Source organism: Manis pentadactyla, chromosome 1 (genome assembly GCF_030020395.1).
Source record: "Manis pentadactyla isolate mManPen7 chromosome 1, mManPen7.hap1, whole genome shotgun sequence".
Lineage (NCBI taxonomy): Eukaryota > Metazoa > Chordata > Mammalia > Pholidota > Manidae > Manis > Manis pentadactyla.
The window spans coordinates 233,802,459-233,821,570 of NC_080019.1; the positions used below are offsets into that span (position 1 = coordinate 233,802,459).

At 64.2% G+C, this 19,112-nt stretch overlaps 2 protein-coding genes across 7 annotated transcripts in view; both read right to left on the reverse strand.

The window, feature by feature from the left end:
* STAB1 (stabilin 1) overlaps positions 1-15,605 on the reverse strand; it is a 24,619-nt gene extending 9,014 nt beyond the window's left edge. For 3 of the 4 annotated variants that reach the window (XM_057486741.1, XM_057486735.1, XM_036877728.2), the window contains exons 1-34: positions 15,436-15,605; positions 11,653-11,789; positions 11,233-11,348; positions 11,000-11,085; positions 10,862-10,931; positions 10,439-10,534; positions 10,040-10,150; positions 9,652-9,848; positions 9,283-9,413; positions 8,978-9,105; positions 8,630-8,718; positions 8,288-8,425; positions 8,010-8,150; positions 7,797-7,859; positions 7,408-7,521; positions 7,266-7,319; positions 6,990-7,070; positions 6,508-6,666; positions 6,107-6,169; positions 5,830-5,925; positions 5,575-5,661; positions 5,019-5,130; positions 4,443-4,629; positions 4,267-4,360; positions 4,008-4,166; positions 2,711-2,806; positions 2,045-2,140; positions 1,866-1,913; positions 1,564-1,694; positions 1,291-1,402; positions 809-886; positions 627-725; positions 392-490; positions 148-279 (exon numbers count right to left, since the gene is read on the reverse strand). In XM_057486741.1, the coding sequence (XP_057342724.1) occupies positions 148-279; positions 392-490; positions 627-725; positions 809-886; positions 1,291-1,402; positions 1,564-1,694; positions 1,866-1,913; positions 2,045-2,140; positions 2,711-2,806; positions 4,008-4,166; positions 4,267-4,360; positions 4,443-4,629; positions 5,019-5,130; positions 5,575-5,661; positions 5,830-5,925; positions 6,107-6,169; positions 6,508-6,666; positions 6,990-7,070; positions 7,266-7,319; positions 7,408-7,521; positions 7,797-7,859; positions 8,010-8,150; positions 8,288-8,425; positions 8,630-8,718; positions 8,978-9,105; positions 9,283-9,413; positions 9,652-9,848; positions 10,040-10,150; positions 10,439-10,534; positions 10,862-10,931; positions 11,000-11,085; positions 11,233-11,348; positions 11,653-11,789; positions 15,436-15,513 (3,678 nt within the window). In that variant the 5' untranslated portion in view covers positions 15,514-15,605. Of the gene's footprint in view, positions 1-147; positions 280-391; positions 491-626; positions 726-808; positions 887-1,290; positions 1,403-1,563; positions 1,695-1,865; positions 1,914-2,044; positions 2,141-2,710; positions 2,807-4,007; positions 4,167-4,266; positions 4,361-4,442; positions 4,630-5,018; positions 5,131-5,574; positions 5,662-5,829; positions 5,926-6,106; positions 6,170-6,507; positions 6,667-6,989; positions 7,071-7,265; positions 7,320-7,407; positions 7,522-7,796; positions 7,860-8,009; positions 8,170-8,287; positions 8,426-8,629; positions 8,719-8,977; positions 9,106-9,282; positions 9,414-9,651; positions 9,849-10,039; positions 10,151-10,438; positions 10,535-10,861; positions 10,932-10,999; positions 11,086-11,232; positions 11,349-11,652; positions 11,790-15,435 lie in introns of those variants that run through there. The other variant, XM_057486748.1, reaches the window with a different exon arrangement.
* A 2,086-nt stretch (positions 15,606-17,691) lies between these two features.
* NISCH (nischarin) overlaps positions 17,692-19,112 on the reverse strand; it is a 35,817-nt gene continuing 34,396 nt past the window's right edge. For 2 of the 3 annotated variants that reach the window (XM_036877514.2, XM_057486784.1), the window contains exon 21: positions 17,692-18,907. In XM_036877514.2, the coding sequence (XP_036733409.2) occupies positions 18,297-18,907 (611 nt within the window). In that variant the 3' untranslated portion in view covers positions 17,692-18,296. The remainder of the gene's footprint in view (positions 18,908-19,112) is intronic. The other variant, XM_057486794.1, reaches the window with a different exon arrangement.

Consider the following 19,112-nt stretch of genomic DNA (forward strand, 5'->3'; position numbering starts at 1 on the left):
CGCAGGCCGGAGAGGCACTCCAGCAGGACAGGGGGCTCCGAGGACGGGCGGTCCTTGGAGCAGAGGTTGGGGGCTCCCAGGTGGGGGAACTCCTCAGAGAAGGGGTCTTCAAGAGCAGAACGCCCAGGCTAGGTGGCCCCTGCAAACCTGGCCACTGTGGTTGTAGAAGACGAGCCAGTGGGCAGGGCCCAGGAGGGAGTGGCGGTGGCCCCCCCTCCGCAGGGCTTCCGCAGAGAGCGCCTCCCCCAGGACCACATGGTGTCGTACCGTGTCTGCATCCTGGCAGAGGGGGAGAGGCTCAGGGGTCTTCAGGACCACCAGGTGCCCCAGACACCTGCCCACTGCATGCCCTGGCCTCCCTCCTCGGGTGCTCCCATCCCAGTGACCTCACCAGGCTGCTGCTGTTGCTCCGGGCCTCCAGAGAGCGGTTTGTGGGCACAAAGATGGTGTAGGCGGTGGCGGCCTCAATCTGGGGCACCAGCCCATGGAGCTAGGGGCAGTGAGCAGGGTCAAGGGTCAAGGATGGGCCTAAATGCCCTCAGTCCTGAGCCCAGAGCCAGTCAGCTCCCTGGGCCCCTGGGGGAGGGCACCCCTGACCAGGCACTGCCCACCCCTCTTGCCCTTACCTGGAGCAGGTCCCGGAAGAGGCGGAAGGCAGGCACCGAGTCCAGCAGCTGCAGCAAGCCCCGCCCCCCCAGAACAGCCTCTCGAGGAGGCAGTAAGACCTGGCCCAGAGCATGGGGGCTGGTCAGTAAGCCAAGTTCCCCCACCCATGGGAGGCCCCTGCCCACCGCCCCCTCCACCACACCTGGCTGAGGACGTGCAGGACGCCATTGGTGGCGAGGAGGTCAGCCACATCCACGCTGGCGTTCTGCACCCAGACCCTCTGGAAGGCAGTGGGCAGAGCTCAGCCACAGGTGGGCTCAAGTGGACACTTAAGGGGGTGTGGAGGCTGCCGGCCACACAGGCACCCACTGGTGGCCCCCAGCCTGGCCCAGACACTCTGATTCAGGACCTACAAGATGGCACCAGAGCCTCACCAGGGCCCATGTATGAAAGGGACAAGTGTACCCATTCACAGACAACCCCTGGAAGGGCGGTCACTGCTGGCCCGAAGACACTGCCCAGCAGCAGAGGTATTCTGAGTACCCACCCTGGGCCCAGCCCTGGGCCAGGCAAGGGGACTACAATCTCACCCCTGAGAGGTCCCGCTCCGGGAAGCCTGTAGCCACTCAAGTTCCCTCCCAAAGCCTACACGGTCCCCTCTTCTGCCCAGAGTTCCCTACATACCCCACTGATGTTATGAATCTCCCAACATACGGTGGGGCTCAGGGTGGCCACTTCCTGCCCACCCAGCCGGGCCAGCTCCTCCTCGGAGAGGGAGCCCTGGAGAAAGTGGGCTCTGACGGGACATGGAACCAAGTTACTGTGGCCTTCAGAGAGCCCCGGGACTGGGCTGCACGACACCCCCAAGGGATGGACGCACGCCAGGCTGAGAACCTCTGGGAGGGGGCCAGGCCTCACACAGAAGCCATCTCCTGGGGCCCTGCTCTGGCTGCCCACCTGACCAGCTGTGGCAGCATCTTCGGCCGCAGCCAGAAGGCCTGGTCGTCAGGGCTCAGCCTGCGGATGGCGGACTCAGAGGGCACCAGGGCTGTGACTCGGCTGCCAGCAGGAAGAGTGACACCAGCACCCTGGAGGTAGTGCGCAGGGGGACAGGAGGGTGGTGACAGCAGCCACCGTCCGACCGCCTGCTCCCAGCTCCAGGCTTGCCTCCCTCCAGCTCTCAGACATGGTACACAGCACCCCTGCATCCAGGGGGCCTCCTGGGTTTGAGCCCCAGCCTGCATTCTGCCTTGTCCTACCTTGATCCACTGGTAGAAGACGGAGAAGTGGGCATGTGCCTCCAGCTCCTAAGGAGAGGCAAGAACCCGTCACCGGTGAGAGGACAGACCCAGGCCCCTCCCCCAGGATGCTGAGCGTGGCTCCTTCCCACCTGAGGCGCACAAGCGGCCCCTTCCCCAACACGGGACCAGCTGCCCACCTGGAAAACGTCTCCGTAGCAGCTGAAGCCATCACCCCCATAGCCAGGAGGGCATGTGCAGACCCGCTGACCTCCCCCCACCGCCTGGCAGGTAGCCTGGGATGGGGTGGAGCAGAGACATGGTCCTTCATTATTTGGTGCCCACCCGGCGAGCTGGACTGCACCTGTTCACCCTGGCCACCTACTCTGCCATCTGCCTGTCCAGCCACCCAGCCCCGCCTGTCTCTCCATCCATCTAGTCTGCACTCATGTTGCTCCTCTGGCACAGTGTGTACCAGATCACTGGGCATTTGGCAGAAGTTCCCCCACCCATGATATGTGGGGGGAAGCCCAGGGCTGGGGGTGCACCCAGGAGGCCTTCTAGAATCCAGGGGCAGAGGTGCAGTGGCAGAGCACTGAGGTCAAGGGACAAGGAGCTCAGAAAGGCCAGAAGAGCATGGAATGGGGCGTGGGGGGTGGGCAAGGGTGGAGACAGGAGACCAGGCAGGGGCAGGGTCTTAGTAAGAGGGGGAGAAGCTCTATCCTGTGGGCATGTGGCTGGCTGGGTTTGCACGTGGGGTTTAGAAAGATTCCCATCCTGACCAGAGACGGACACCCAGAGAGAGCACAGGCTGTGGCCAAGGCCCACGCAGAGAGCCTCTCCCAGGCAGCTCCCGGCACCCTTACCAGGTCATGGCAGCCGCCGTTTCCTGCCCGGCAGGGGTCAATGGGGCTGCAGACGTAGCCGTCTCCTGCGAACCCCAGCTTGCAGGTGCACCGGCTCTGGAGGTGTTGGGAGCAGAGGCCTCATCTCACCAGCAGCTCCCAGCCCTTTCCTGCCCCACCTCAGCTCTGATGGGCACTGTGCCCTGAGGTGCCCTCTTCAGAGCCCGGAGGAGCCTCTCCCAGCTGCCTTGGAGACCCACGTTCCAGGTGGGGGGACTGAAGGCCCGAGGGGAGACCAACTCTCAGGATGAGTCCAGGGAAGTGCGGGCTCTTGGCGGGGCAGGGAGACTGGGTGCCCTGCCCTCAGGCCTGGGCCCGTGGTGTGGGGAGCGGGTAGGACCTGCCAAGGCCAGCCAGGGACGGGGCTCAGACCCCAGCCAGCCCTGCCCCCTGCTCGGCTACTCCTGATGCCCGCGTCCTTGGGCTGGTCCACACTGCAGGCAAGTGACTGGTGAGACCTCCCCAGATCTCAGTTTGCAGGGGGCATCTCAACCTGCTTAGTCCCTGCCTCAGTTCTAGTGGCCCGGGCCACCATGGCCGGGAGGGCAGGCCCCCGCACAAGCCCAGGCCACGCAGAGGCTGGCCCCGACCACCAGGCCCGGCCTTCCGATCAGCATATTAGATACTCTTAAATGCCAGCCAGTCCTTGGGCTCGTCAGGCCAGGAAACTTCACACAAAAGGCTACAGGTTCAGAGACCCCGTGAGTGGAGCCTGAGCCTGCAAAATCCCAGGGCTAGGTTTCCAGCGGTCTGAACACTGTGGGATGTCAGCCCTCCCCTTGGGCAGGAGTCTCCTCCTGCTTTGCTCAGCGTCCAATTCCTAAGTGTGGGACAGGGCCTAGCACGTAGCAGGTGCCTGGTAACATGTGGGCCCGATGAGGGGATGGATGAACTAGGCAGAAGACGGAGGACCCAGTGGCCAGTCAGCACGGAGAACTCCCTCTGATCACAGGAGTCCTCATCTCTTGTCAGATGACAGAGACAGGGGCCATGGCCTTCTGCTTTGGGAAGGTCTGCCTTCGTCTGGCCCTGGTTGTACCTCCCATAAAACCACCCTGGCTCACGGGGCTGCCGCACGCCCCCTCCTCCCAGATTATACGCTCTAACGTTTCGGAACTGGAGTGCTGTTTGCCTGAGGTCTGAGACCCCAAGCTTGATTCCTGGCATGGACATTCCCGGGGTCAGAGGGGCTAGGGGAAGGGTCCCCAGCTCAGGGCCCCCACCCTTCTCTGCTGCCTCTAGGCCTGCCATGCCTCACCTGCCCAGGGCCCACGTAGCTGCAGAGGGCATCAGCGTGGCAGCCGCCTCTTGCACCCAGCTCACACTCATCGATGGCCACGCAGACACGGCCGTCCCCACTCCAGCCTTTGTGGCACATACAGTGGGGGGTGCCCAGGGCTCCGGGGACACACTCGGCCTGTAAGAGCCACAGATAAATGACACTCAGTGATAGGCAGAGGGGAGTCCCATCTCGCACCCGTGGGTCAGGACTTCCAGGGAGGGACAACTTGACTGACGTTCTCTGCGCAGCCACCACGGTCTGGGCGGGAGCAGGGGTTGCTGGGTGTGCAGGAGAAGCCATCACCCTCAAAGCCATCGAGACAGAGACACCTAGGGAGGTGAGCAGAGCCTTCGGTGAGCCTCCGCACCACCGCTGTCACAGATGGGGTGGGGAGGAAGCCCGAGTCCTCACCTGCTGGCACCCCCCTGGCTGACACAGCGGGCGTGCGGGTGGCAGCGCTGGGCCAGCTTTGTGGGCCCACAGGTCTCCACGGACTCATTGCAGAAGGGGCCGCTGAAGCCTGGGGCACATGTGCCCTGCTGGCACACGCCGCCACTGCCCGGGCGGTTGTCACAAATGCCGTGGACACAGCCACAGTCTGCAGGGGGCAGATAGGGCAGGGTCGGCTGGGAGCCAGGGTGCAGCTGAAAGGGATTACTGGGGACGGAGCAGCCAGCACCGACTTGACTTCAGTCACAAGATCTGAGGTCATCGCAGACCCATGTGCGGTTAAAGGACATGTGAGGGGGCGTTGTCACTTTTAGCCACACCATTCCAGTTGCCCTGCCCCCAACACCACCACCAGGAAGATCTGTGCATCTGACCTAAATCCTGCACATTTCAGACTGAACCATGCTTCTCTTCCTGGCACGGGTGAAGAAGGCATCTATTTCCAAATCCTCCTCCACTCCCTTCCCCCTAGGGCTGGTCCCCTTCGTGGGCGTCCCCAGCCCCCTTCCAAGCAGACCCTGGGCCAGGACCACCCACCTTCCTGGCACTTGTCTCCATGCTTCTTGGGGTTGGAGCAGATGTGGCAGGCAATGCCCTTGAAGTCCGGGAAGCACAGGCAGGCCCCATTGCCCTGGACCCCATCGCTGCACTGGAGGGCACGGAGGCAGGCTCAGCCCTGCGGACCACAGCCCCGTCCCCCCCTCCCACAGGCTGGCTCTGCCCCATTGCTTGAGGCCTTCCAGGTCACTGGTGCTGCAGAGGAGCCAGCTCCTGAAAGCCAGCCCTGGAGGCCTCATGGTGCCTGCTGTCCCACATGGGCACACATGGGCACATATGCATCCTGTGCCCTGAGCTGGGCAGGTGCTCAAGTGGCCCTGGCGTTACAAAGAGGCCAGAGCAGAAACTACTGACAAGTAGGTACACAGCCTGTCCTAACTAATTCTTTCTGATTAAAATAGGAAAAACATGGTCCAGCTTCCAGCGCCTTGATGCAAGACAGAGACGGGCAGGCTTGGCTCAGATGGCCCGTCACTGGCCGGCAGGAAGGAGCTGCTGCCCCCACAGCTCACCCTGGGCGGAGGGGGGGACTCACGTTGCCTTTGCCGTAGCAGGGGTTGGAGAAGCCCCCAGGACACTGCGCACAGTCAGGCCCAAAAAACCCCCGGCAGCAGCCTGGCTTCTGTAGGAGACAGAGCACGTCCGAGAGCCTGTCTGGGGCGAGGCTGCCCCCCTCTTCCCAGGCTGCTTCTGCCCCCTAGTCCCCCATCTGGAGCAAGGCGGCGGGTGAGGCCCCTCTGAGACGCAGCTCAGCTCTGAGGAAGGGGCGGGTGCCCGAGCCCAGGCTCACCAGGATGGTTTGGTTGCAGTGGTGGGCGCAGCCCTTCTTCAGGACATTGAGCCCAGCAGGGTCGTGGACGTAGACACACTCCTCAGGGAAGATGTCCTGAGGTGGGCCACGCAAGGCTGGTCGGCAGGTGTGGGGCCTGGACCAGCCTTGGCCAGGAACCCTGCCCTCCCCGCCTCGGTGGGCTGCTGAGCCTCCAGGTCCAGTCTGGCCTCCCAGCCCCACCTCCCCACCCTGACCCACAGCAGACAGGAGTCGGCACTGGGCCAGGGGGGCTCACCAGCTTCACGCTGCCAGGGGGACATGTGCTGGTGCTCAGGGCTTGGCAGTCCACGCAGGAGCCCTGGGCAGGGCGGGAGGCAGGGCGGGGTGGTGAGTCAAGGTTTACTTATTCAGCAAACCCTAACAGAGGGGCACTGAGCCAAGACCTGGGGTACAGAACGGAGTCAGCCATAGGAGGGCCCGGGGATGGCGCCTGGCAGGGGGGAGAGCAGGGCAAAGCCTGGGTGCGAGCGCAGGGCAGCAGAGGCCTTGGCAGGGGCCTGGGACAGGGCCTGAGGATGCGCCATGTCCAAGGGGCAGCCGGTAGAGCGCTGAGGGCTGACACAGGGGAGCCTGGCCGAGCCGAGCCCCAGCAGCTCATCCCTCGCCCCCTGCACGGCAGCAGCGCTGCGCACTCACCGCCACGACCTGGTGCTGCTCCTCGCCGCAGAGCTTGGGCAGGATGGGCAGGATGGTCGGGGGCAGCAGGACACCATCCAGCATGTGGATCACGCCGTTGGAGGCCAGCAGGTCCACCCTCCACAGCGGGACACCCTCAGGTCCCAGCAGGATACGGCCCTGTGGCAGAGCCCAGCCCAGCCAACCTCAGCCGTCCCCGCTGGTGCGCCCGCCTGCCCAGCCGCCTCATCATCCTCTCCTTGGCAGCCTCCTGCCCCGGACCCTGTGCCCCCATCCGCACGCTCACCCTCCTCCTGGGAGCCCTCCTGGTCTGCTGGGCCCCAAGATAAGGACAGGATCTGTGCCTGCCTCCCGCATAACCCCCACCGGTGCCTGCCTGCCACAGGGCTCGGCACAAAGGCAGATCTGAAAGAGACGAACTACCGGCCGGTTGTCACCAGCCTCTCACTGGTCCAGGCCTTCCAGACGCCCGTGGAGCTCACCTCCTCGGTGACATTCACAGCTATGACCTGGTTCGCCATGGAGACGACCCGACCCTTGGAGATGAGCTTCTCAACGGTCAGCTGGGGTGGAGGACAGGGTGGCCTCAGGCTGATGCTAGCCAGCTGGGACTTGGGGCCACACCCAGTGCTGCCCAAGTGGCTCACAGCTCCCACCTTGGCCTGGGGCTCTCCTCCATGCTGTGACGGTCCCGATGGCAAGGAGGGAAGGCCCTGGGCACACCGGGACCCAAGATACCCCCAAGGGAGGCCTCTCACCTGGCTGTGGCTATAGATGTGGTGCCTCACCAGCTCCTGCAGTTTGGAGAGACCCTGGCAGGGAGAGAGGGCTTGGCTGCCAAAGACGCAGAGCAGGAGGGCAGGGGCCTCGCCCTCCCACAAGCCCTCCTGCCCAGCTTACTGCTGTGAAGAGGTAGATCAGACGGCCATCCCGCAGCCGGTCCACAGCCTCATTGCTTGGGACGAAGACCGTGAAGGGCCCAGGCCCGTCCAGGATGGAGGGTAACCCGCAGTTCTGTGGCAGTGGGAGAGACGCCCCTGGAGGTTCGTGGCCAGCCCCCGCCTCTGAGCCCTGCGGCCTCAGCCTGCAGGGAACTCCCACCCAGAATAGGTAGGAAACATGGGTGAAAGGTCACACCACTGGAGAACCTCAGGGCAGGTTCTAGGGTGGGGCTTGAGCTACACCGGGGCCCCAGACCACTGGGGGGCAGATGCTAGGGAACAAGGGGTCCTGGCCCTGTGGCAGAGCCCCCAAAAGATTAGATGGGCTGGGACCTTCCCCCAACTCACCTCCAGGATGGTTTCAAAGCGGCTGAAGGCCTCAGTGGAGGCGAGGATCTGGCCGATGGTTCTCTGTAGGCAGGGATGGGCATCAGGGCCCCCAGGAGAGGGTGAGGCTGATGCCGCCCCCCTCCCCAGAACTGCCCCGCCCCATCTCTGCTCAGTGGGGCTCAGAGGTCACCCAGCGGCCCAGGGCTCGGGGCAGGGAGGGCACTGGCTTACTGTGGAGTCCTCAGGGAGCTCCGATGGGGGCTGCCACCGCAGGGTGGTGACCACGTGGAAGACGCCGTTGGCTGCCGGGTAGTTAGCCTTGTAGACGGCGACTGTCTCCTGAGCTGGGTCTTTGTCCTTGAAAGTGTATTTCTGCAGAGACATGAGGCCTCTGCCTTGGACTTCGCATGCCAGCCCCATCCCAAGGCTCCGTCCCCGCTCCACGCCTCTCCTGGTACTGTCCCCTGCCTGTGACTGCTCTGGTCTCCAGGCTGAGGTCCCCCCCTTACCATGTAGCGGTGGAAAGCAATGGTGACCTCCTGGCCGGCCAGCGTCCACCACCTGACTGACTGCTGGGACCTGGATTCCTCCAGCACGTGCTGTCCTGCGACAATGTGCTGTCTGCAGAGCTGCCGGGCAAGGGTCGCCTGCAGCACAAGGGGACAATGCCACGTGGGCCCAGGACGGGTGGTCCTGTCCACGCCCCTCTGCCCGAGCCGAGGGAGGGACAAGCCGCCTCCCAGGCCCCAGTTCCCCAGAGTGTGGCCTGGGACTCTCTGAGCCCTGAAGCCTGGGGTGGGTCCAGGAAGAGGCCCAAGCTGGCGGCCAGCTCGTGGGGGGTGGGAGCTCACATTAGTGGTCCTGGAGGAACTGTAGGAGTTGGACGGCACCAGCACAGTGAATGGGCCTGACGTGGTGAGGATCTCCCGGCAGCCCTGCTCTGGGGGCCCGGGGAGGTGCATCAGAATGGACCCGGGGGGGCCCTCAGGCTCCAGGTTTGGGGAGTTGGGACAGGAGTGCTGGGTCTGGGCGCAGGGTAGATGGGGGCATCAGGACCTGGGGGCTGGCTCCCATATCTGACATGCACCACACCACAACCCACTATCTGGTTCCCTAGCTCTTGCGTGGAGAAAAAAGGCTTCTCAGCAGAGTACACCCCCTCCCTGCCAGCAATGCCGGGGGCCAGGGCGGGGTCACACCCAGCATGGCCAGGTTGAGTCTCTGCCGCAGGAACATCATGCCCATCTGGTCGGCTTTCCGTATCTCATGGAGCAGGTGTCCATAGCAGGCGCGCCCGTCCCCCACCTCACCCTCCTTGCACACACAGCTAGGAGCACAGGGAACAACTGGTCAGGCAGAGAGAGGGCACGGCCAGTCCTCACCTCCCGGCCCCACCCCAGCCCTGCAGGGCTCTTGAGCTGAGGGGGTGCTGTGCATGTGCACACTGCCCAGCCCACCCTCTCTGCTCTGCCCCTAGAGCCCATCCCAAAGGCCCTGTGCCTACCTGGTCTTCCCATCAGGCGTCACCTGGCAGGTGGCTGACCGGTCGCAGGAGTGGGGGAAGCAGTAGGCAGAGCAGCCGGCAGAGGCATTGTAGTTCTTGTTGACCAGGCCAGGCTTACATGAGCAGGAGGCCTGGGCCACCAGGCAGGCAAGAGGGTGATGCCACATCCATGAGAACCGGGGGCGTCTGCCACACTCAGGGTTCTGCTTGGGCCCCACAACTGCCCTCCAAGAGGAGGGCTGTCATCCCCTTCCCAATTTGCAAATGGAGCAGCTGAGGCTCTTGGGAGACCCATGGTTTGCCCGGGTCCCACAGCCAGTGCGGGCGGGAGGAGCAGCAGGGCAGGCCCGGCGCAGGGCCTCAGCTCACCTTCCCTGGCCTCTGGTACAGACACAGCGTGGAGTCGCTGGGGCAGCCACCGTGGTTGGAGGTGCACGGGTCCAGGGGCAGGCACACTGTCCCGTCGCCATGGTAGTTCTCGGGACAGCGACACTGCGCCTGCCCCCTGGGGCTCACCAGGCACCGGGCCAGTGGGGAGCAGGGCGAGGGCCGGCAGGGGTCAGGGGCTCCAGGGAAGAGAGGGCGACGCCAAGTGAGCCCGGCATCCAAGAGCCCCCACCAGGATGGTCCACAGGAGGGGGGGCAGGTGGGTCTAGACCTTGGGGACAGGCCCTCTTCCCGCCCGCACGGGTGGTTCCGCGTGCCTGTGAACAGCCAGCGCAGGCTTGCTGCCCCGGGCTCTAGGCCACAGACCTACCTCGGCATTCACCGCCCTGCTGGACGTGGCCAGGCAGGCAGCGGCAGGCGGGGGCCTCTGCAGAGCACTGGGAGCCCTGGGGACAGCGCAGGGCCTGGCAGACGGGCAGCTCTGAGAAGAGAGGGGCAGTGTACCACTCAGAGCCCCAGGTTGGGTGGGAGCACCAGGGTGAGGATGCTTTGCCTGGTCTGCTGTGTGACCCTGTCTGGGACCCCACCCTCTCTGGGCCTCTGGGCAGTGGTCTCAGGTAACACCCCCGACCTGACTAGCTGTGTACCTCTCCTGCTTAGAAAGAAATCAGGCTGTGGGCAGACGTCCTGCTGAGGCTCAGGCCCCCCCATCCTCACTCAGCAGGCCCCTCCCACTCTGGTCACCAAGGGCACACGGGTCTAGACTCACCTTGGTCACAGCGGGGTCCAGTGTACCCAGCAAAGCACAGGCAGCTTCCGTCCCCAAGTGGCCCACGGCTACATATGCCATGCACACAGCTGCATGCTGGGAGAGACACACAGGGACGGGGGACACTGGCCTCACCCAGAGACACAGGGACTAGTCCTTGCGCCCTGCGTTTCCAGAGCTCTGCTCCAGCGGGCATGGCCTCAAGAGTACAGAGCTGCGACTCAGGCCCTCAGGGGTGTGGGGAGCCCAGCCTGGGGACTCAGAGAGGGCTTCCTGGAGGAGGAACAGTATGGGCAAGGGCATGTGCTAGATGTGATGAAGCCAAGCTGGTGTCCCTATCCGGGAAGTACAAAGCTTGGGCCTAGGAGGGGGCTGGTGGGCCTGGCTGTAGGGACTAGGCTCTCTGACCCTACTGGGGCTCACCGGACCGGCAGTCAGGCCCAAACCGGCTGGGGTCTCGGCACTCCTGGCAGGCGGACCCACTGAAGTGTTCCTGCAGAGGGATGCCCCGGGTCAGTGGGGCCCTCCACTGCTGCCCACCCAACCCCGCCTGGCCCTTACCTGGCACACGCAGGTCCCGTTCCTGTCGATCCCATCCAGGCAGGTTCCACGGCCGTTGCATGGGGTCTCAGCACCCCCAGGGCACTCTGTGGACCCCCAAAAACTTGATTCATCCCTGAGCCCAGCAGCCCAGTAGCACCTACCTCGTGGACAAGCCAAGGGAAGGGAGTACAGGCAGATGCCACAGACAGGCGTGGGGCTGAGCGTGAGGAGCCAGGCTGGGACCCTCGTACCGTAGCACTGGGACCCCCAGTAGCCCGGGCAGCAGGCCTTTTGCACCATGTCCTTCCAGCACTCCAGGCTGCAGCCGCTCATGGACACCACAGAGTCCCCCAGCTGCACCTCATAGCTGGGGGCAGAGGGTGGGCAGGGCAAATGGAGGGGCTTGCACTCTGCAGCCCCCCACCAGCACACTGGGCTCCGGGGCTCTTCCTCCACCTCCCCCCTCTGCCTGGCCCAGAGCCGAGCAGGCGCTCAGGAAACACCACCGGCCCCCTTACTCCTTCCCGCTGCCTCTCTCTGCCCCACCAGAGGGGCCAGCAGCTGCTGGGGTAAGGGAGGCTCTGCCTTCGCTCCCCAGGCCTGCCAGGCTCTCCCTGGCCCTGGCCAACCCACAGAATGCTCCTGGAAGAGGGTGAGGATGGGGCCCGTACCGGCAGTCCTGTGATATCTTCTCTGGGAACTCCCGAAGCCAGCCCAGGGGACACACTTGCTTCTTGATGGCAGGGCACGTGGTGCAGGGTGTGCGAGTGACAGACTTGGTCTTCACGTCACAGCGTCTGGACCACACCTGGGCCGCAGTGGGGGGGTCTGTATGGGAGGCCTGCACCCTGCACCCCACCCTCTTGTGGCCATGGTGAGGCTGAGCACCCCCTCCAGGCCTTGGTCCCCCCACTCTCTTCAGCAGGGAGGTGGTGAGGACAAGGAAGGCCCTGAGGCTGGGAAACACCTGTCACAGGTTGTCACTGCCACGGTACGTCCCTAGTCCACAGACACGGACCCCTGGCCAGGCCCAGAAGCCTGATCTATCCCTCCTGACACAGAGAACCCAGCCACACTGCTGCACTTCAGCCTGTCAGAGGCCAGCACCCGGACTGGACCCCGTGCTCGGCCCTGCCTTCCCTTTGATGATGACATTAAATGACAAGTGGGCACAGGAGGAGGCCACGGCGGTCCCCTCCTCGATTCCAGGGGGCAGGCAGGTCGCGCTTTTGGCCTCGTACCAGGCACCTGCTGCAGCTCTGCCCTGAGCATGTACCGCCCTGCTGCTCACTGACGCTCTTGGTAAGCCCAAGGGCCCTGCCTGCTGCCCCCAGGCCAGAGACCAGGAGCCAGCCCCAGACCTGAGCAGCTGGCCCACATGAGCGGGCACGTGCGAGGGGGTCTGCCTGCATTTGGACCCCGCTGTCACATTCCGAGCCTCAGCCCCAGGCCTGGCCCACAGCTCCGTGCACCGGCCGGGGCCCAGGGCACCACTGCCCATCATCGAAGGACCATGCTGACAGTGAGGGAGCTGAGAGGGCCAGATGGCTTCCCAGCAGGGAGGAACACTGAGCCGGGGGCTGAAGGGTGCACAAGGGTCGGCCAGGGCCAGTGCCCATGGCAGGGGGGACAGGAGAGGCAAGGCCAGGAAGTGGGAAGGAGCCAACGACCACATGTGAGGGGGCCAAGCGCAGCTGGAGAGAGGCTGGAGCGGGGGCAGCCCCAGGCTCGACCGTGGTGCGAACAGGTCCCCCGGCCCCTGCATGCGCACCGCTGCTGCCGCTGCCTCTGTGGCCAGAGTCCCAATAAACTTAGCAGCGGCACTGCGGCCTGAGGGGTGGAAGCAGACTTGTGAGTGGAGAGGTTTTGGGGGCTTGGGGAGCAGCTGGAGAGGCTGAGAAGTTCTCATCCAAAACATGCTGGACGCTGCAGTCCAGAGGCAGTGAGCCGGGAACACCCTGCTTAGAACGCATCTCAGGTGCGCGGCCTCTCAAAGCGAGAGGAAAGGGAAAACAGCACCCCAGCGCTTTCTGGTGCACACGGGACCCGGGCCTCTCTGCCACTGTGATTCGGCCTTTCCCACCCATTCCTCTGCGGTCTGCCGAGAAGGAAGCTGCTGCGGCCAGCCTCAGGCCCGACTGCGGTCTCGCCTCCGTCCCGAGACCCCGTCTTTGCTGAGCCAGGGAGTGACGAGGAAGTTGGGCAACTCCAAGGCCCGGCAACTGCTGGCTCAGGGCAAAGGCTTGCGGGCAGCAGGCTCTGAGAGCCCCCTGGCCAGCCAGGCCTGGCTCCCAGCTCGGCCACCTCTAGCCTGGGGACCCGCTCTCTGAATGTCAGCCTCGGTAAGGGCAGTGCGGGTGCCAATGGACTGGTGGCTGAGTTACGGGCACGGGTGTAAGCTGGAGCCATGCCACTGGTGGACGCACTTGTTCACAACATGCTACATTTGTCAGTGTGTGTGAAATGGTGTGAGATCTACACTTGTCTCCTGGAACCACACCGCTGGTACCTGTGGGCCCCTCTGCCCACGGCCTGGAAGCAGCTTGAGCGGCCCCAGCCCACGACCCCTGCTGGCTCCGCTGGCTGAGGCTGCGTCACCGCCGAGTGCTGCATCAGGCCGCCTTCGTCCCGGGTGCCCAGGGACCTGCCTGAGCTGGGCGGCAGTGCCACTCCCTGCCCCACACCAGAACTGATTGTGCAACGTCTGCCTCCACAGAGATGCAGCTGGGGAGATGAGGAGACACACTGTGTGAAGCCTGCCGTGAGGAAGCGGAGGTCCCCCAAGCTGGGCCCCCGGACCCCACCCCCCTCACGAGGCAGGGACCCCCAAACTGCTCCCCTTGCCCTACCTAGACCAGTGCCCCTCTGTAGGCTCCATAAGCACCAGCCCACACGTAGTGCAAAGGAGGCACTTGGTAAAAGGACAGGTGCTAAGGCCCTCTCCTCCAGGAAGCCTTCCTGGCCTCTACTGCCCAAGTTTGTGTCCAGCTCCTGCCCCTCACTGGCTGTGGGACCCAGAGGTTGTCCTTTCCCCTCAGAGCCTCAGTTTCCTAGTGTTTACAGTGGGTCTCATGCTGCACAGCATGGGGACAAGTATATGAGACAAGGCCAGCATTGCTGCACCCCGGTCCACAAGCGTCCCTGGTACCCTCTTCCCTGGCCTGGCTGGCTGAGACCCAGCCTCAGACGGCAGGCTTAGAGGTGGTCAGAGCCATACCTCTCTGACAAGGAAAAATCCCAACCCGAGGCCTTTCTTTGGCCCCTGTTCCTAGAACAGGAGGTCTTTGAAATTCTTTTGCTTGGACACTTGGGGAAACTGAGGCGGGGGGTGGGGAGCAGGAAGCCACCTGCAGGGCTCAGCAGTCTGGAACCCTGAGCTCTTCCACCATCATCGCCTGCTCACGGCTTCTGATCTGCAGGTGTCCCACCCTGACCTGGCCATGCAGCTGGCAGGCCCCTCTCCCTGCCCCTTCTCTGAGGGACCACAGTGAGTCTCTCCCTTATACCAAGAGAAAGAGGGCCTAGTGGTGGCAGGGGCCTGGCTCTGACTGACAGTGGGATCGGAGGCAAGTCCCTCTTCTCTGGACCTGTCTACCCGTTGGTGATGGGCACAGCAGTGGCTGCTCCAAGAATCAGATGAACTTAGTCCCTAGAGGCAGGCCTCAGCCAGGTAACTCGTAACTCCACACTTGGGGCTGGGGGCTCCTCCAGAAGTCCTGTGGGGCCTAGGTGGGCCTGCAGACAGCCTGGAGGTGGCTGGCACACATGGACGGGGCATCTGTACACTGGGCGCCTGTCCGTGGGGAACCACAAGCGATGGTCTGGAGCAGAGCTTCAGGGCTGCACTGACCTGTCAGCTGTCCTAAGTAAGGCCTTGGCTTCCTGGGGCAGAGAACAGGACCCGCGGCCAGAGGTTGTAAAGATTCCAGGGGACAATGCCCGAGCGTGCCCAGGGCTGTGCACTTGGTAAGCAGCAGCCCTTAGGTCTGAGGGTGTCACCCAAGGGGATGTGAGTGAGGACACGCATCTGCCTCGGGGCATGCTTGGGGCCAGACCCAGGCACACACACACCCAGCCCGCGCACACAGTCCAGTGAGTCTCTCAGTCTGCTAGCCCTGGAGGGCTGGGGGTGACCCCATGTCCAATTCCCAGATCAGGGTGACAGAGAGACAGGGCCTTCGTCTGGGCCAGGGGCAGGTGGGTGGGCCTGGCTCTACACCCTCACCCTCAGGCCAGGAGCCCTGAGCCGGCTGCCCACACCACATGGCATGCTGGGCACAGAGGACAGCAGGCCAACACACCCCTGCCACCTGAGCAGATGGGCATGAAAGCCCACACTCTGGTCCTGCCTGGAAAAGGCCAGACAGGTAACAGCTGCCGTGTGTGTGTCCCCAGACCTGTGCCTGGTGTGTGTACATTCCCGCCCTGCCCCCCGGCAACTACCTCATACTCACCTGCCCCCTGACGAAGCTGGAGCCCGCTAGGCGGAAGGCCAGAAAGCAGAGCAGGAGGCGGCCCCGGGGCCCTGCCATGGTTGGGGGTGGCCGGCGGGCGCGCTGTCCAGGGCAGGGCTGCTGGCGCGAGGAATGAGCTCCGGGAGAGAGGCACAGGGCGGGCGTGTGGGCGGGATGGGGTGGGCGGCTGCTTTAAAGGCTGCGCACAGGCCCCACCAGCTCCCCCCCACAGGAACCCGCCAGGATTTCCTCCTGCGTATCAGCAGCCTGCAGGCGGAAAGGAAGGTGCTGGCCACTGACCCCGCATGGGCCGCCTGGGCCCTGCTAGGGGCTTCCTGGCCTGGGACCCTCCTCCCGGAATCCCCACCCGAGCCCACCACTAGCCGCCAGCCTGGGGTCTGTCAGGCTTGTGAGGTGAATCCCAACGCGAACAACTCTGCAGCCCTCGGGTCCGCAAGCCCAGCCTGATGCGCTAGAAGGTCTAGGAGGCCCTGGCAGTCGCGGGGTGGGGCGCCCCTCCCGCAGGTCTGTCTGCTCCGACCTTCCCAGCTGCTGAGGACGCTTGCAGGCCTCCAGCTCCTGGCCAGCCCCATGGGAAGCAGACAGCGAATGCCTCCCTCTCCCTGGCCCCCCCCCCCCGACTGGTCCTGCCCGTGGGCTTCTACCTCACCTGACTCCCCCCGAGCCCCTGCTCCTGCCTTCTCTCCCCCAGGGCTCTCCCTGCTGCCGGTGCCCCTGCCCCAACCACCCTCTGCTCAGCGGCCATGCTGAGGCTTCGTACTGCCCCCAAACCCCTCTCCATGCCAGACCGGCCTCTGCCCTCACTGCCTGCTCCAGCCTCACCCAGTGAGGTTTTTGGTACTGCTGTTACCCCACGTCCTCCTAGGGTCTCACCACAGGGTCAGTCTCAGGTCAAAGGTCACCAGCTTTCATCTCAGAGCACTGGCCACTCAGACACCAGTTCATTTTCTGACCACCCCCTGGAATGTCAGCTATGGGAGGGCAGGGACAGCACCTGGCCGGGCCACAAAGTAGATGCTCCCTACACATTTGTGGAATGAACAAGTGAATCACCCCTCTGTTTCTGGTGGGGACACAGGCTCAGAGGGGCTAGCTAACTCACCTAAGGCCACTCGGCTCATGGGTGTCAAACTCCAGTGCCAGGTCTGCTGCCTGCAGAGCCCCCCACTACCATGCAGCCTCTGTCCCAGGAAGGTCCCACCCGCCCAGACCTAGGCCAGGGTAGGCTGTCCAGGGGGCCACGGGGCCCAGAAACAGCAGCCCAGGTGGCGAGGCCTCCATGTGCTTGGCCTGGGCACGCCGGGCCCTGCTTCTGGTTGTCACCAACCCCATTTACAGATGATGTAACTGAGGTGGAGGCAAGTGGCTCCTTATAGCCCCCGTTTGATAAAAGCCTGGTTGGGGGGGGCTTGCTGCCTGCCCCCTCCTCGTTCTCAGCAGGCCCCTTCTCCCCCTGGCAGCTGGGGGCCCCATCGAGCTGGCCTTTGCAGTCCAGCTGGCGGGTTGTGAGAAGGGAGACCCTCTCCTCGGCTGCTCCCCTCCTCAGCCTTCCTGAGAGAAACGGGGCCCCCAGGCCGGGACCCCAACCCCACCAGCACCGATGGAAACCCAAGTGGCAGAAGCAGGCCTGGGGGCTGGGCTCGCCCCGCTCGCCTCCCTCGGTCCTGCGTGGCCAAGATGGCCCAGGTCTTGGGGGTGTGGCTCCAAACCAGGACGAGAAAAGCAGTAGGGCTCCAGGGCCCCGCTCTGGGGTGGGGACAGGCAGAGGAGGGATGGAGACACAGGCTGGCTCCCAGGAAAACCCAGAGAAACCCAGCCCCGCCTCTGAGGACACGAGCACACACGGCAGAGGCCTCCCCTCGCTTAGGACCCTCTCCGTGAGACCCTGGGCCCCACTAGCGAGCGATCTCAGACTCCAGGCCTTACCCTCACCACGGCTGCCGCTCCAGGCGGGGCGGGGCCCCGGTGAGATTCCGGACCTGCAGGAGGCAGAAGCGCAGGGAGCCGGGGAGCCGGGTGCTCCCTGAGGCCCAGGGCTTGGCCACAGCCCAGCACGTCCCCGCCTGGCACTCCACGCCACCCGCCCTGCAGCCCCGGGAGAGCTGCTGCCTCACCTGCACGCCCTCCTCCCTTCCTCCTCTCCCATCCCCTCCCCTTCCTGCCTAGGATTCCCTCCCACCCCCTCATGGCAACCTCGCCCGGGGACACTGTGGCCCCTGAAATGAAAGACCCAGACTGTGTCAAACTCTGCTTTATTGGAATAGAGAAAACAGGCCACAGGGATCGCACCAGCTGCAGGTTAGCTCTAGGCCTCTGGCCCCCGTGCCTCGGCCTGAGGACCTCCTGCCCTCACGGGGCTCCCCCGCTTGTCTGGACCAGGAGAGGCCTCCACTTTGGAAAACTGCATGGGGCAGGAGCTTCCAACGTGCATTTTGCCACCGGCTTCGTGATCACAGCAGACATCCACGGTGTTGGCAACAGCAGTGAGACTGGACTTGGCAATTCAGAAAGGGGGCACGACGGAGTGAACCAGACCCACAGTGCCACGTGTTAAGTCCCATGACAGACAACACAACACTGGCGTGCCGGCCACCGTGTGCCAGGGGCAGGCAGCAGACCCGGCAGGAGGCAGGCGGCACACGGAGGCCCTGCAGGGGCTGGCACTGACTCCCGGTATTGGAAAGAATTAACTGAACACAAGACGATCACATTTTCTGAGAGGCCAGTCAAATGAAGGTACCAGGAGGGAGGAGAAAACACTTTTAAAAGACCACAGAAAGCCTGCTTCCCACCCCGAGCACATGATGCCAGGCTGGACGTGGTGGGTGGCAAGGGCTGGCCTAGCCAGTAAGCTCAACGGGCAGCTCGCGGCCACACAGGGCCTCCCACTGACGGGCCAACAGCGAGATGAGCTTCTCACGGCTCTCGGCACTGGGGACAAACACCTGCCACTGGACCTCATGGCCCTGACCGGCTCTGGCCAGGCCACCAGGCACCTCCCCGAAGTGATCGAGGGTGACGCTGCCCATGAGGTCGTGGCCCTGCACGTCATCAAAGACGAGGGTGAGGGCCTGTGGGTAGGTCTGGTAGCCCATGAGCACACGGTCCAGGTCCCGGACACGGCGGCCATCATCCAGCCGGTACCGGTCCCTCTGTGGTGGCTCCTTGGCGAACTCGGGCAGCGGGTAGTGGACAAAGTCCTCATCCAGAAGGAAGATCTCAGTGCTGGTGAGGAGCAGCGTTTTGGGGCGCAGCACACCCTTGCTGTGCCCTGGGGGTGGCACGCCCACCTGGAAGGCCTGCACATACAGGAGGATGCTGAGAGCCGGTGTCTCCTCCGGGTCAGCCACCTTTTGGGCCACAACGAACATCAGGTCCCCAAGTTCCTCCTCACTGGGATAGGTGAACTTGACACGGCTAGAATGGATAAGCTCATAGTTCTCCATCTTCCCTGCAGAGAGAGATGCCCACCAAGGCTGGAGCCTAGAACTGGCCTGTGGCAGGGCTGGGGGCATGGACGACCCCAAGCCACCTTGAGATGGGAAACGGCAGCACAAACTGCTGTCAGGGGCGGGAGAGTGCTCCAGGCCCCCACCCTCGGGCAAAGACCCGCAGGCCAGTGGCTCAGAGAAGAGTGAATGCTTGAGATGCATCTG